The 13263-nt window shown below is 44.2% G+C and overlaps 1 protein-coding gene across 1 annotated transcript in view; it reads right to left on the reverse strand.

The window, feature by feature from the left end:
- Positions 1-615: 615 nt before the first annotated feature.
- Positions 616-13263, reverse strand: part of VAT1L (vesicle amine transport 1 like) — a 142609-nt gene continuing 129961 nt past the window's right edge. Inside the window, exons 8-9 of the mRNA XM_027620130.2 lie at positions 5268-5351; positions 616-3226 (exon numbers count right to left, since the gene is read on the reverse strand). Coding sequence (XP_027475931.1) covers positions 3128-3226; positions 5268-5351 — 183 coding nt within the window. The 3' untranslated portion in view covers positions 616-3127. The remainder of the gene's footprint in view (positions 3227-5267; positions 5352-13263) is intronic.

Genomic DNA, 13263 nt, shown 5'->3' on the forward strand with positions numbered 1-13263 from the left:
TCAGAGGAAACAGAATACTTGAAGAGTTTCTAGAGAACAAGGGATGGTAATTTGAAATGCATCATATTTCACCCTAGTTAAGCCAAGAAGCATGATAGGGTGATTAAGAGCATGGGTTCTAGCTTGGCTCGAAATCCTGGCCCCATCACTTACTAGTGATGTGATCTTGGGCAAGTGCAGAACCTTAATCTTCAGTCTTGTCACCTATAAAATGGGTGTAATGATAAACCCTACCTCTCAGGGCTATTGGGAGGGTAGGCAAATTAATATGTATGTTATTTAACTTTAGTTTATATAGAGATACAGTTCTCTTAACAGCATATTGTAGGTACCTCATAAGCGCGATTATAATTATTGTCATTATATGATGTCTTCAATAGTTACTTTATTTAGTGGTTATACTTTCTTGCTTGAGGGAACTTGAATTTTTTTTTTTTTAAAGGCTTGTCTCATCGTGCCTCCTATTTTCTCTACACAGTCTTTAGTTTCTCATTTGAAAATTCTTCTATCACGTATTTTTTTTTCCTTTTTGAGTCACCCACTTCTTGCATTTTAATAGTTGGGGCTGCTTTTCCAACAACTGTTTATGTGGAGTCACCAATATGCCAGGCAAGGTTATGCTATGCTGAATACTTTATTTATATATTTTATGTAAACATAATTTGCTTTGTAGGCACAATGTAACAAAAGCTCTAAAGCCACAAATACGTTAGACAATGTTTCAGTTCACTCCAATCAAGTTTAAATGACAGAGAAGCCTTCACAGTTCCTTTAAGGCAAACTGAGACTTTCCTTATACTTCCTTCAGAAAACCAGTCACGTGACAGGAAGAAGGTGCTTAAAACGAGAGTGCATTAAATGGCTAATTTTGGCATTTTCTTTTCTTCTGTTCTTAATGGCATAACTGGACCTTGATAGTCAAACTCTAGTTTTCTCTTCTCACCCTGTATTCTGGAGTGACAAAAGGGTTTTGTTTAACCAACTGCCATTATATATGATGACTGTATTAATTTTGCTAGTTGAAAAACAGATTTGGGGAAGCATGATTTCTTTAACGCCTCTCCTCTGGACAAGAACAAAGGCCATTTGGATTCTGCACATAGAGCTCCCACTCCCCTCGCAGAGGACAGCCCTGATTTGGCCAGTGGCTCTTTATTACCCCAGCCCTAGAAAATGCCATTTCTGTCCAGCTCACCAGGAATGTCACTTGGGTAGTGGTTCTTCTTCAAACATCATTGTCAGCTTGGTTATGGGAGAAACATGACCAAGAATACAGCATTTTAGTGAAAGTATTGGGTGGGGTGTGTGAAAACTCTCCACATTATCTTTCTAAATGGCCCAGAAATGAAATATTGGTGAGTCCTGGGGTATGAAGAGAAGATGATGTGAGTGTCTTCTTCTGAGATACTCTCATCTCTCTGCTCATCAGATGGAAGCGCCCTTTCTTGTCCCCATATTTTATATGTACATTCACAATGAGGAGAAACTCCCTTCAGATAAATATTTGGCATAAATGTCACCATCACAAGCTTAGTGCAGGAAAAAAGAACATGATTAATGAGGTGATTGTTCTTATAAAGGGACTTTGGAAATAAAAAGGTAATTGCTGGAATGCATTCCTTCCCATCATTTGGGGAAAGAGTTGGGTCTACCCTGAGGCTCACTGGTGGAGAGATGGGGCAATCAGGGAGCCCTCCAAGGTGTTCCAGAAGGCAAAGTGACTTGGGGTGCTAATCATGTGGGCTCCTTGTGTCTCCAGCTCTGTTTGTGAGTGAAGGAATCACCATTTGAGCCAAAAGGAGTGGGAGGAGGGAATAAGGAGCCCCCCCTATGGAGACACTGAGCCTCTCTCTCATCCTTCAGGGGAACTGTTCACCTTGAGACATATCAAGTATGGTGGGCGGGGTGTGGGGTGTCTTAAGAGTGTAGGAGCTGGAAAATTAGACAATGGTGTATAATCAAGTAGTTTGGTCCCTGGTTTCCAAAAAGCAGGGGCTTGCGAAGAGTCTGCACCATAATTTTGTATTTTAGAGGAGAGGAACTGCACATTTGGCATCAGATACTGAACATCAACCGTTTTTATCGCTAGAGTTTGTTACATGTCAGAACATGCTTTGGCAAGAAAAGAGATACTCATTGATTTTTTTTTTTTTTCCCCTAATATGGTCTACCAGGGAGGTCTTCCTTGGGGGATCCTTGGTAAAGGTAGCTGCTCACTACCTGGAAATGAAAAGAGCAAAATCGGTAATGCCCATGGCAAGTGTGCAAACATAGGCAAATCTCAGTAATGACTTCTGAAATAGTCCCACACGTGGTGAGTGTTCTTAGAATTAAAAGAAAATGTATATGGCGGGCGGCCGGGGTGGGGGGATTTTGCTCATGAGACCTGGTTTCAGAGGAGAAATCTCTGTGGCTGATGCTCAAACTCATGCTGTTGACCCATCTTCTATCCTGAAAACTCCTGTATTGATGGTTAAGAACCAGTGAAGGGATCAAGCATCAGAGGCTGATGCTAGAGGAGAATGGTTCAACCTTTTGACCAATAAACAACTGAATGGATGTAAGGAAGGTGCCTCTCAAATGGGGAGAGGGAAAGTACTATTTGGAGAGATCCTAAACGTATGGGCTCATAAAAGCACCTCCTGGCCTACCCTCCTTCTGCCAGCCACACTGGCAAGTGCTCTTGTCAGAATCACGGGTGGCTGGCAGCAAAAAGTGTCATTGGCCCGAAGAATTCTAGGATCTGGACACTGCTTTTATGATAACACCTTTCAACCCAAACTTGTCTTTGCCTATGTCTGGTCTCATAGGCTTTGGGCTCTGGGCTTGTATTAATTTGCAAGGCTGTTCTAGAACTGTCAAGAAGGACCCAAAGACGGATGGTTTTGAAGTAGGAGAGGGGGGAGAGTGTGATACACAGATGAGGGAGGGACATAATACTGCATGGAATGGGCTTGGCACTTAATTTCAAAAACAACAGTGATCAACAGCTTTTAGCTCAGCTGACTGCAGACAAACACAACACACAGTGGACTACAGCATTTGTTCACTGGGGTACAGAAGAGCTTTCTCGACCGGCTCGTCTTGTTCCAGACCGTCCTTCACATTCTGCTGCCTGGGTCCTGCGTTACTGGATAAAGGGCATCCGCTCCTTGTTCTCGCTGTCTCCCTCGTGGTCCTCCTCCTCCTCCCCCGCCTCGCTGGTCTCTGTGCTGTCGTTGGCCATCTGCAGTTCAACAGAGGACGTTTTAGAGGGTCTGCGGTCTGTCTCTCACCTTCTTCAAGCATCTGAGGAAGCCCCCTTGGGAAGGACTTCTTTGAGGGCTAAGAGTTAGGGTTGCTTTCCTCCCAGGAAGGCATTGTGGTGCTGGCCGTCTTATGTTGGGTGTCCTAAGAAGCAGACTCTGAGATAAGGATTTGAGTGCAAATATTTGGAAGCTGGGAGATGATGCCAGGAAGCCCGGGTAGGGAGGGAGGACACGAGGCAGGAAAGGCCAGGAAGTCAGTACAGTGTGTGCTAATAAGTAGGCTCCTACTGTGGGCAGCTGGGGCTCAGTCATGCCGGGGACCACTGGGAGCCAGTGAGGGACACCCCTCACAGTTGTCCCACGTGAGGAGGTAAGAAGCCAAGGAGTGGCTACTCTGGCATCTCTGGCAGTTATGTACATACTGGCCAAACATGCCCCTGTGGCTGGGGGCTCTCAGACAGAGGGGTCAGGTACTGGGGGACATGGGGGCACTCAGAGCATCCACTGCACAGACTGGCCAGGGTTCAAATCTTGGTGCTGTCACTTCCTAAGAGCCAGAACAATAAGGCTAACACACATGCGTTTGTCTGCCTTGTTGTCTACATCCCCCGCATTGGAATGGCATTTCTGTGAAGACGTGGATTTTGGCTCTAGCCAAAGCCTCATAAGAGCCCTCCTGAGATTTAGGAACAAGGGCCATAGCATACGCCAAGGAAGGCCCTGAGCTGTTATACTCAGAATTGGGCTTTTCAGCTCCTGCTCTGATGAGAATTCCCTGTGGTCAAACAGGCCTTCCTCAAGCCTGAGGGCCCAGCGGGACCTCATGTGTTATGGAGACAGGAGGGAAGCTGATGCCAGCTATCCTACTTAAAAGCAACAAACTGTCCAGGCTGGCTCTAGATCTCCTCTACTGATAAGGTACAATAGGTCTGGTCATGTGTTTTAAGAACAACATAGGTGTACAGAAGACCTGGGACCCAGCCCCCTTCTCCTCGCTTGTCTCAACCCCTCATCTGCCTTCAAACATTTGCTGGCGGAGTCCTGGGACTTAGTAAACACTTAATAGACAAAGTCCCGATTGTAATCAGTCACTTGCATTTTGTAAAATGCCCTCTCATGAAGTCATCCTTCATTGAGTGAAATGACTGCCATTCCCACACTACATTGTGGTTACAAAAGCCAAGGAAACACTTGAAAAAAACCACACACACACACAGAGTAAAACATGCAAAGATTTTAGTTCTTTCTCTTTTACAAATGCCTGATGCAGGTTTAAGACTAAACAAAGAAAAAAGCCCTTCCTAAGTATTTTCTTTGTGAAACCTTTCCTAGAACTTGGGATGGACGAGCCAATGCTTTATGTGTCTCATCATCTCTCACCTGACTTGAGAGAACTGATCAATCTCCAGTTTACAGGCAGGGATACTGAGGACGGAGTGGCAGAATAATCGCCCAGGGTGACACACAGGACATCAGAGCCAGGCTTCGAATCCACGCAGCCTGATGGCGCTCTGTGTGCCACACTACACTGCCTTCTCCCCCACCCTGGACCAGTGGCCCTTGCAAGAGTGTGACATGCTTCACTCCCGGTGGGATCCCTGGATGTAAGGGTATCATCCCGACGAAAGGAAACAAAAGCAATGCAATCATCAGCAGGCATCTCGGAAGCAAGTAGCCTCCATCTGTTGAATATGTGAATGTGAGTTTATTTGATTTTACCAGGAATTCCTCCCACTTGTGGCAGCCAAGAGACAGCACTTGTCATAGACACAGGTCGATTACTCCTGTCCTTTCCTGACTGCCCTCGGATTGCTCTTGAAATGTTCTCACTGAAGTATCTTCCTTTCCCTTTTAGCCTGCATCCCAGTTTTGTGACTAATCGCTCATTTGCACCATCATTTGATTACGCGGGTCTGCTGTGCGAGCCAGAACTGCTTGTATTTCCCCCTACCCGACCTGTGCCCACACCTGATAGACCCTCTTGTGTTGAACTGAACGGACCCTCTGCTTTTGACTCACCAGTGGAGTCGGGGTCTTCTCTACATCCAGAATTAATTTGCCGATGTTCCCCCGGTCGTGGATCCGCTGCATGGCCTCCTTCACCTGAAAGGAGAAAAAGGAAGCGCCGGTTGGGTGAGGAGTCGCCCAGGTGGAAAAGCCAAACCACTCGCCGCCCACCTGGGGGCGCTGTGGTTCAAGGTTAGCCGCTAAGCCAGCGATGGTTTGGGACACTGGGGGCAAATAAATTCTGGTTGTGTCACTCACGCTCTCCGAGCTTGTGCAAGCAACTTGGCCTTCTGGGTCTAAGAAATGAAAGTGATAGTTCCTGAAATAAGAAATTTTCTTAAAAAACAAAAGTCGGGGATGGGGTGGGGTGGGGAGGAGAGTACTGTGAAATTCTAAGAGACACAGGGCGCATCAGCCAGTGTAAATTTTGACCAGTAAAATTATTTTTTTTCAGAGTCAGTTGTGCCCTGCTTACCAAAATGGTACATAACTCTGATTCATAGTTTAACTAAAATGACCCGTTGCCTAGGCTAAACTATATTCAGGAAAATTCCCTTCGGTGACTCCTGGTTTTTGGGTGGAAATTTTGTTTCCACCTAAGTAGAAATTTCTCCAGAACTACTATTCTCCCCAGAGAAGAAGACCGAGTTTTCCTTTAAATGATGGGGGCTTGTCAGATCAAGCCCCTCTAAAAAAGCAAGCGTGTGCCCTCCTCTGATTTATGCTTGAGCATTTCATTCTGTGGCTGTGCGGAGAATGAACTGTAGGGGGCGCTGTGAGGAGAAAATGAGATAAGGAAAGGGTAACACTACCCGACACTTGGCATGAATAGGTCCTCCACAACTCAGGGAAATCTAAATGGAAATACAACATCTCTTAATTAAAAAAAAAAAGTTGTAAGAGATCTAGCCTAAATATTTTTCCTAAAGTCTCAGATTTTAAAATGTTTTTGTTCACTCATTTGTTCCACAAAATATTCATTAAATGTCCTTACAGGCTAGGCGCCATGGTTTTTTTGTTTTGTTTTTTTTGTTGTTGTTGTTTTGTTTAATTTAAATAAGGTAGGATGTCTGTCTTGGAGGAACTCAATCTGGGGCTGATGGAGTAATGTTTGCTTAAAAAAACAAAGCTGTCTTCTCATTTGGATAGAAACTTGACAGAGCCATTAAAATGTGCATACTCTAATTGCTTTTCTGGGACTTATCCTAAAGACATAATTCAAATTGTGGGGGAAAAAACTTACCATACAAAAGATACTCAATCACAGCATTGCTAAAACACTGAAGCAAGTTATATATCACAGAATAAGGGAATGGTTAAGTAAACCATGGCTCTTACATTTATCTATGGAATAGAAATATTATCTTGCGATTAAGCTACTAATTATAAAGAATGTACAGCAGGATTAAAAGCCTTTATAATATTGCTAACTGAGAAAACTGAGATGCATATTTTTATTTACATCCCCATAAAAACATGGACATCCTAAAATAACTAGAAAGGGATTTGGATATATGATAAAACATTAGGTAGGGGAAATTAGTGCCTTTTAACTCCAAACTTTGCCATTTGGCCTTCAAATTCAAATCAGTATTTAATATAAGTTAAATGCATCTTTAAATGTAGTCTTTGGGAAACCTAGCATTGGTTAGCATCAGCCTCTTTTATAGACTGATAGTGTCATATGATTGTTAAATTTCCTGACCCTAATACATATGCCAGTATATTTCTTTTATTTCTGTGGTGAACATTGCTTTTCAAAATGCTGTCATGTCTGGTTATTACAACTATTTACTGAGAATGTTAAAGATCATGGCAGACAGCTTCCAAAATTGCTCCCAACCGTCCTTTCCTCCTGACACTTACACCCATGTATAATCCCCTTCCCTTGAATGTGGGCTGGACCTCCTAACTTGCTTCTGACCAGCAGAATATAGCGAAAGTGATGGGATGTCACCTCCAAGGTTAGGTTATAAAAGACGGATTTCTGCCTGGTCGTCTCTCTCTTTCTCTGACTCTTCTTCCCTATTTTCTCAGATGACACAAACTGCCATGTTGTGTGCTGCCCTGTGGAGAGCCTACATGGCAAGGAACTGAAGGAGACCTCCCACCAACAGCCAGTAAGGAAGCAATACCCTCAGTCCAAAAGCCCATGAGGAACTAGATTCTTTCAGCAATCAATGGGAGAGCTCAGAAGCAGATCCTTCCCCAGTTAAGTCTAGAAATGAGACTGTATCCCTAGCTGACACCTTGATCGAAGCCTTGGGAGATCCTCAGCCAAAGGACCCAGCTAAACCATGCCCAGATTCCTCACCCACGTAAAGTGTGATCATAAGTGTTGTTTTAAGCCTCTAAGTTTTGGGGGTAATTTGTTATGCAGCAATAAATAAGCAACCTTCTTATCTTTCCTCCATAATTCTTACCTTGCAAGATCTATATTTTACCCATTTTACAGGTAAGTACCTTGATGCTCAACGATATAAGCAATTTGTCCAAAGATTATGTGGCTATCAGTGACAGAATCGTGGCTCAAATTCATGTTTGTCAGACTTCAAAACCCATGCTTTTTCCCAATTCCACCCAGACTGTGTTTAATTTAATTCTCAAAGGCAGAGGAAGGTGGTAGGTAATGTCTCACATAATGACTTCCCAGAATTCAGTTGTTTATTACCCTGGCAAGTCATTAAGCACCTGGTAACTCCTTGGAGATTCAGAACAATTTTTGTGCTGCTTCTCCAATAAGACAGAGCCCAGAGAAACTGAAAAGCGTTTTCCTACCAGTTAAACCTTATTGTGATACCAGAAAAAAGCCCCCCAAACGGCTGGCTCTAATCTGCATATTTTGGGGACTTTCTTTCTTTTTCTTTCTTTCTTTCTTTCTTTCTTTCTTTCTTTCTTTCTTTCTTTCTTTCTTTCTTTCTTTCTTTCTCTCTCTCTCTCTTTCTTTCTTTCTCTTTCTTTTCTTCCTTCCTTCCTTTTCTTTCTTTCTTTCTTTCTTTCTTTCTTTCTTTCTTTCTTTCTTTCTTTCTTTCTTTCTTTCTTTCTTTCTTTCTTCTTTTCTTTCAAGATTTTATTTATTTGAGAGAGAGCGCGTGCACAGAAGTGGGAGGGGCAGAGGGAGAGAGAGAATCTGAAGCCGACTCTGAGCGTGGAGCCCAACATGGGGCTCAGTCCCAGGACCCTGAGATCATGACCTGAGCTGAAACCAAGAGTCAGACCCTTGACCGACTGGGCCACCCAGGCACCCCTGTGAAATGAACTGACCCCTTGAAGTTCCTTATGTGGGGGATAGAGAAAGGGTTAGGAGTCTTTCCAAGAGGTGACTGAAGTAGTCTGATCCCCAGCCATGCTGTTTGAGTTTACATCTTCTAATGCTGCTCCTGGAGATGTGAAAGAGTCCTTCTGATGACAGCTTAGAAGGAAAGAATTACCTTTTTTTTTTTTTAGCAATTCTTTACATGTACAGTATGAAGGCATTGCTTAATGTATGAGGTATATACATTGCTTTTTATCTGCACACCGTGGGTTCACAGAAGAGAAACCTAAAGGTGAAAATCGAAGGACTCTGTCCCTGGTCACCATGTGAAAGGTGGGTAGAACCACTTGGGAGCTGAGAGAGCGGCTTCCCCTTTTCAGGACTCTGGACAAAAGCCAGGACAGGGCTCTGCCATCTGTACTCCAAAACTGCCCTCAAATAACCCCATCGTAAGGTAGAGTCCGCAGAAAGAGACCTTGTTCCCAAATTACTCGTTTATAAACGGAGGTACCTCAGTAGGTGAGAGTGCCCAAAAGGTGGTGGTGAGAACCTCCAAAAAGCTACTTGTTCTCATTTGGGGCTAGCATTTTTCTAAGATACACTTGCACTTAAAACCTTTTCCCATCATGGGCGCCTGGGTGGCTGAGTCGTTAAGCGTCTGCCTTCGGCTCAGGTCATGATCCCAGGGTCCTGGGATCGAGCCCCGCATCGGGCTCCCTGCTTGGCAGGAAGCCTGCTTCTCCCTCTCCCACTCCCCCTGCTTGTGTTCCCTCTCTCACTGTATCTCTCTCTGTCAAACAAATAAATAAAATCTTTAAAAAAAAACACAAAAATAAAACCTTTTCCCATCGCACTCTAGAAAAGCCTGGCAGACCTGCACTGCCTCGAGTCACATGGGGCACTGAGCCCTTGAACAGACTTCATTGTGCTGCGAGTGTAAACCACCTGGCCGACTGCAAAGGCTTAATAAGACAGAATATATACCGTCTCATTCAGAATTGTTGACATCCATTGCACGTTGTGAGGATAACACGTTAAATATTCTAGGTTAAGTAAAACATATTACTAAGGTGAATTTTGTCCACGTTTTACTTTTCTGATTGTGGCCACGACAAAACTGGAAACTTTGAGCGTGGCTCATGTTAGACTTCTGCTGGACAGCACTGGACTTGATCTTCTGGAGCTGATGTCGGTCAGCTTTCTGGCTTCTGGCTTCACTACTTTCTTTACACTTCCTCTGCTCCGGCCACTGGAGACTTATCTGAAGCTCACTGGGCTTCTCAGCTTTATGCCTCTGTATAGATCAGGTTCCTTCCCGGAGTATGAAGTGCGCTGGTCCTGGAGCTAACTCACATTTGTCCTGCGGCTGGTTTAGATGTGGACCCTTCTAGGAAGCTGCTCTGCACCTCCTACCCCTGCCCCTTGCACTTGGGGCCAAGTCTCCTTTGGGCTCCCTTGGCACCTTGGGCTAGCTAGTAATGTCACACTTACCCCCAGCTTGGAACTTAGCTGCTCTTCTCTACAGTACAACTCTCTGGACCGGCGCCGTGCAGTAGAAATAGGAAGTGAGCTACAGATGTCCTAAAATTTCTCTAGTTACTCCCATTAACAAATGTAGATGGAAACTGGTGAAATTAATTTTCGTAATATATTTTCTTTAACCAGATCTATCCAAAATATCATCACTTCAGTATATACTCAACACAATGAAGTCTTAATGAGATATTTTATATTCCTTTTTTTTTCCCTTTTGTACTACATGTTTGGAATCCAGGGTATACTTGGTACTCACAACATGTTTCAATTCAGATGAGCCACTCTTCAAGTGCCCAGTGGCTGCACGTGGCTCACGTCTACCATATTGGAGAGGGCAGCTCCAGATGGTGGGACAGTGGCACCAACCTCAGGGACCCCAGTGCATAGGAGTATTTAGCATATGATAGCCTCCAGGATGAATGAATGAATGAATGAATGAATAAGCAAGTAGGTATGTGGAGAGAGTGAGATGCCATGCAGCTGAGCCACACAAGAGGTTTCTGTTTCATCTGGCCCACATCCTAAAGCCCCTGGCCCAGGCAGCTGCCTCTTGGTGGCCTGCTCAGTGCTGTCTGGGTGGCCTAGTGGAGTCTGTTTGTCATCAGGGCCATGGCCCCTCACATTCAGTCTGACATACCACTGCCAGCTATGCGGCTGGCCAGATCTGGTGTTGGCAGCTGGATTTTCCACGGCATACTCAGGCTATCCCAGCCAGAGCTGGTGTGCCATCCAGACAGTGGGAGGAAGTTTGAGCCACATCATTAAAACATCTCAAGATGCCAAGATCCTGAGCACAGAGGCTCTCTGAGCTTTTTCTGATACTTCCTGTGCCTGGGAGGCCACCTTGGTACCATCCCAAGTGGATGGTGGCAGGAGGCAGTGAGATCATCACTGAGTCCTAGGCTCTGCTTTGACTCATCAGGGTCATTCCAGCAAGTTGCTTCATCTCTGCTCACCTTCTTAATATGTTAAATGATAATAGCTATTCTATCCATTCATTCATGCAGTCAGTCACTCATTCAAACAGTGTCAAAGCCCTGTTGAGGAGCTGTGTAGAAAGTGATGGATGAAACAGATATGCTCTCTCTGTCCTGAAGCCCTCACAGTTTTGTTTATGAAATAGGCTAATCATAAAAAGAATCTCATGATTAAAAAATGTGTTCTTGATTTGTTTATTTAGACCCCATGGATTGCAACCCATCAGAATTGATCCTGTACCCTTGGTTCATGCTCCAACAAAGTCCACTGGCATTCGAGATGGCATTCACGCATGACCTACAGGAAAAATGAACTGGTTCAGACCATGTTTGCAAAGGACCAGTAGTTACAGTCATTCTTATTTCTGTCTGCAGTGGGACTAGAAGAGGAGAGGTGGGGTTTCTGGAAGCCTGGGAAGACAACGGTGAGTAAACACCTACAAGATCCCCTGCCATCATGAAGTTTATGGTCTTGTGGGAGACATAGACAATCAAAGAATGACTCAAATAAATGTAAGATTGCCCCTTGATAACTCTAAGATGGTGTTACAAGAATGTGGATAGGGGATTTGATCTGGTTGGGAAGATCAGGGAGGGCTTCCCTGAAGAAGTGATAACTGAGCTGGGATTTAAAGGATGAATAGAAAGGAACTAAGACAAAAAAAGGAGAGGGACCATTCCAAGCAGAAGGGGCCGAATGTGAAAGGAGAGACTGAGAAGAGACCGGGGGGGGGGGGGGGGGGGGTGGGACAAAGAGCAAAAGTGAATGTGGGGCAAGATGCTGGCAAGCTTGGTTGGGGCCTTTGGTGCTATATTCCAAAAAGTTTCCAAGGATGCAGTGGCCACACCGACCATACAAATCTAGACTGTCTTTCCGCCTCCAGATGCCTTCTAACTGAGTAGTCCGTTTTTTCACACTTGACTAATGAGAGTTAACAATGCTCAATCTTTGTTGGGATCTCATTTAATGTTTCATGGTCTTCAATTTCCTTTTGAATGGTGTGAAAGGCACAAAGTCATTAGGGTACAAATGACACCACTTAATAATCAAAGCATTTGGCTTGTGCCATGAATAATAATAAGCCTAGCCACCTAAAATAGGAAAAAAAAATTAAGATGGGTTATTCCATGGATCACTGTGTCTATTAGGTGATAAATTAAAAGGTTTGAAAAGGAAGAAATGAGTAATACTATAATTAAGAAGCACATCTACCAATGTCATCTATGGAAGATTACTCACATGAACAACAGCCATCTTTGGGATGGCTTAAAATACAAAGTGGGTGTTGAAAAGTAACGCATTCATTGCAAGTAGACTTGGAATCTGGAATTTCTGTGTTTTGTCAAGTAGCTCCAGGAGTCTAAAGTGAGTGAGCCCCCAGATCTTGACCTAGATGGAATGGAAGAGTGACCAAAGAAGTAACATGTCAGGGACTGTGGATTGACCCACTTGGGAAGACAGAAAAAAGATTCAGTCAGCTGCTCTTTTGGACCAGTTGCACATGGGGTCTTTGCAGCAATGCAGGGTGTGGACCAGGATGGAGAAAAGGAGGTGACAAGGGTGCAGAACTGAAGGAGGCACTCACTCTCAGGGTCATGCAGGTGCTGGGTCGGCACCTGAGAGGAAGCCCCTCTTACCTTCTAACCCTCGTCACCTGTCCGGCCCCACCCTAGTTCTGGTCCTCAAGGATGGCTGTTATTTTCTTTAAAAGGGGAAACATTGAGTAGCTCTCAGAAGCATCTGCCTGGCCACTGGACAATGGAGATGCTCCAAGAGGATTTTTCAAGGGGCCGTTAGTAGGAACACTGGCTGAAAAGAGATAAAGAACATTCTGAGTGTGAGGAAGAAGGAAGGCAAGGAAGAAAACAAGACAGTAGAATCTGGATGGAGTAACTGGTCCTTTTTCCCTCATGGGTACTTGGATGACACTGACTCTTTTGACCAAAAATATATCGTGATAATGAGGGGTTCAAATGAATTAAACATTGAACCAAAAGCCAAGTTATTCTGCAAAAATCTGCAATCCATAATCAAGCCAAACTATATATTCTTATCCTGTTGTATTTTGAACTAAAGCGAAAGATGAAAAACAATCCAGTGAATTCTCTCCACTGTTTGTTTTATCTTATTTAACCATGTTTCCCGCTGTTGGATTTGGATAGTGGGATAGAATTGAAGTGGCCACTCAGTGGATGCTTATTCCAACATGAGAGTGAGGTTTCTGGGAAGGAGGAGGAA

The sequence above is a fragment of the Zalophus californianus genome, chromosome 17, assembly GCF_009762305.2.
Source record: "Zalophus californianus isolate mZalCal1 chromosome 17, mZalCal1.pri.v2, whole genome shotgun sequence".
Lineage (NCBI taxonomy): Eukaryota > Metazoa > Chordata > Mammalia > Carnivora > Otariidae > Zalophus > Zalophus californianus.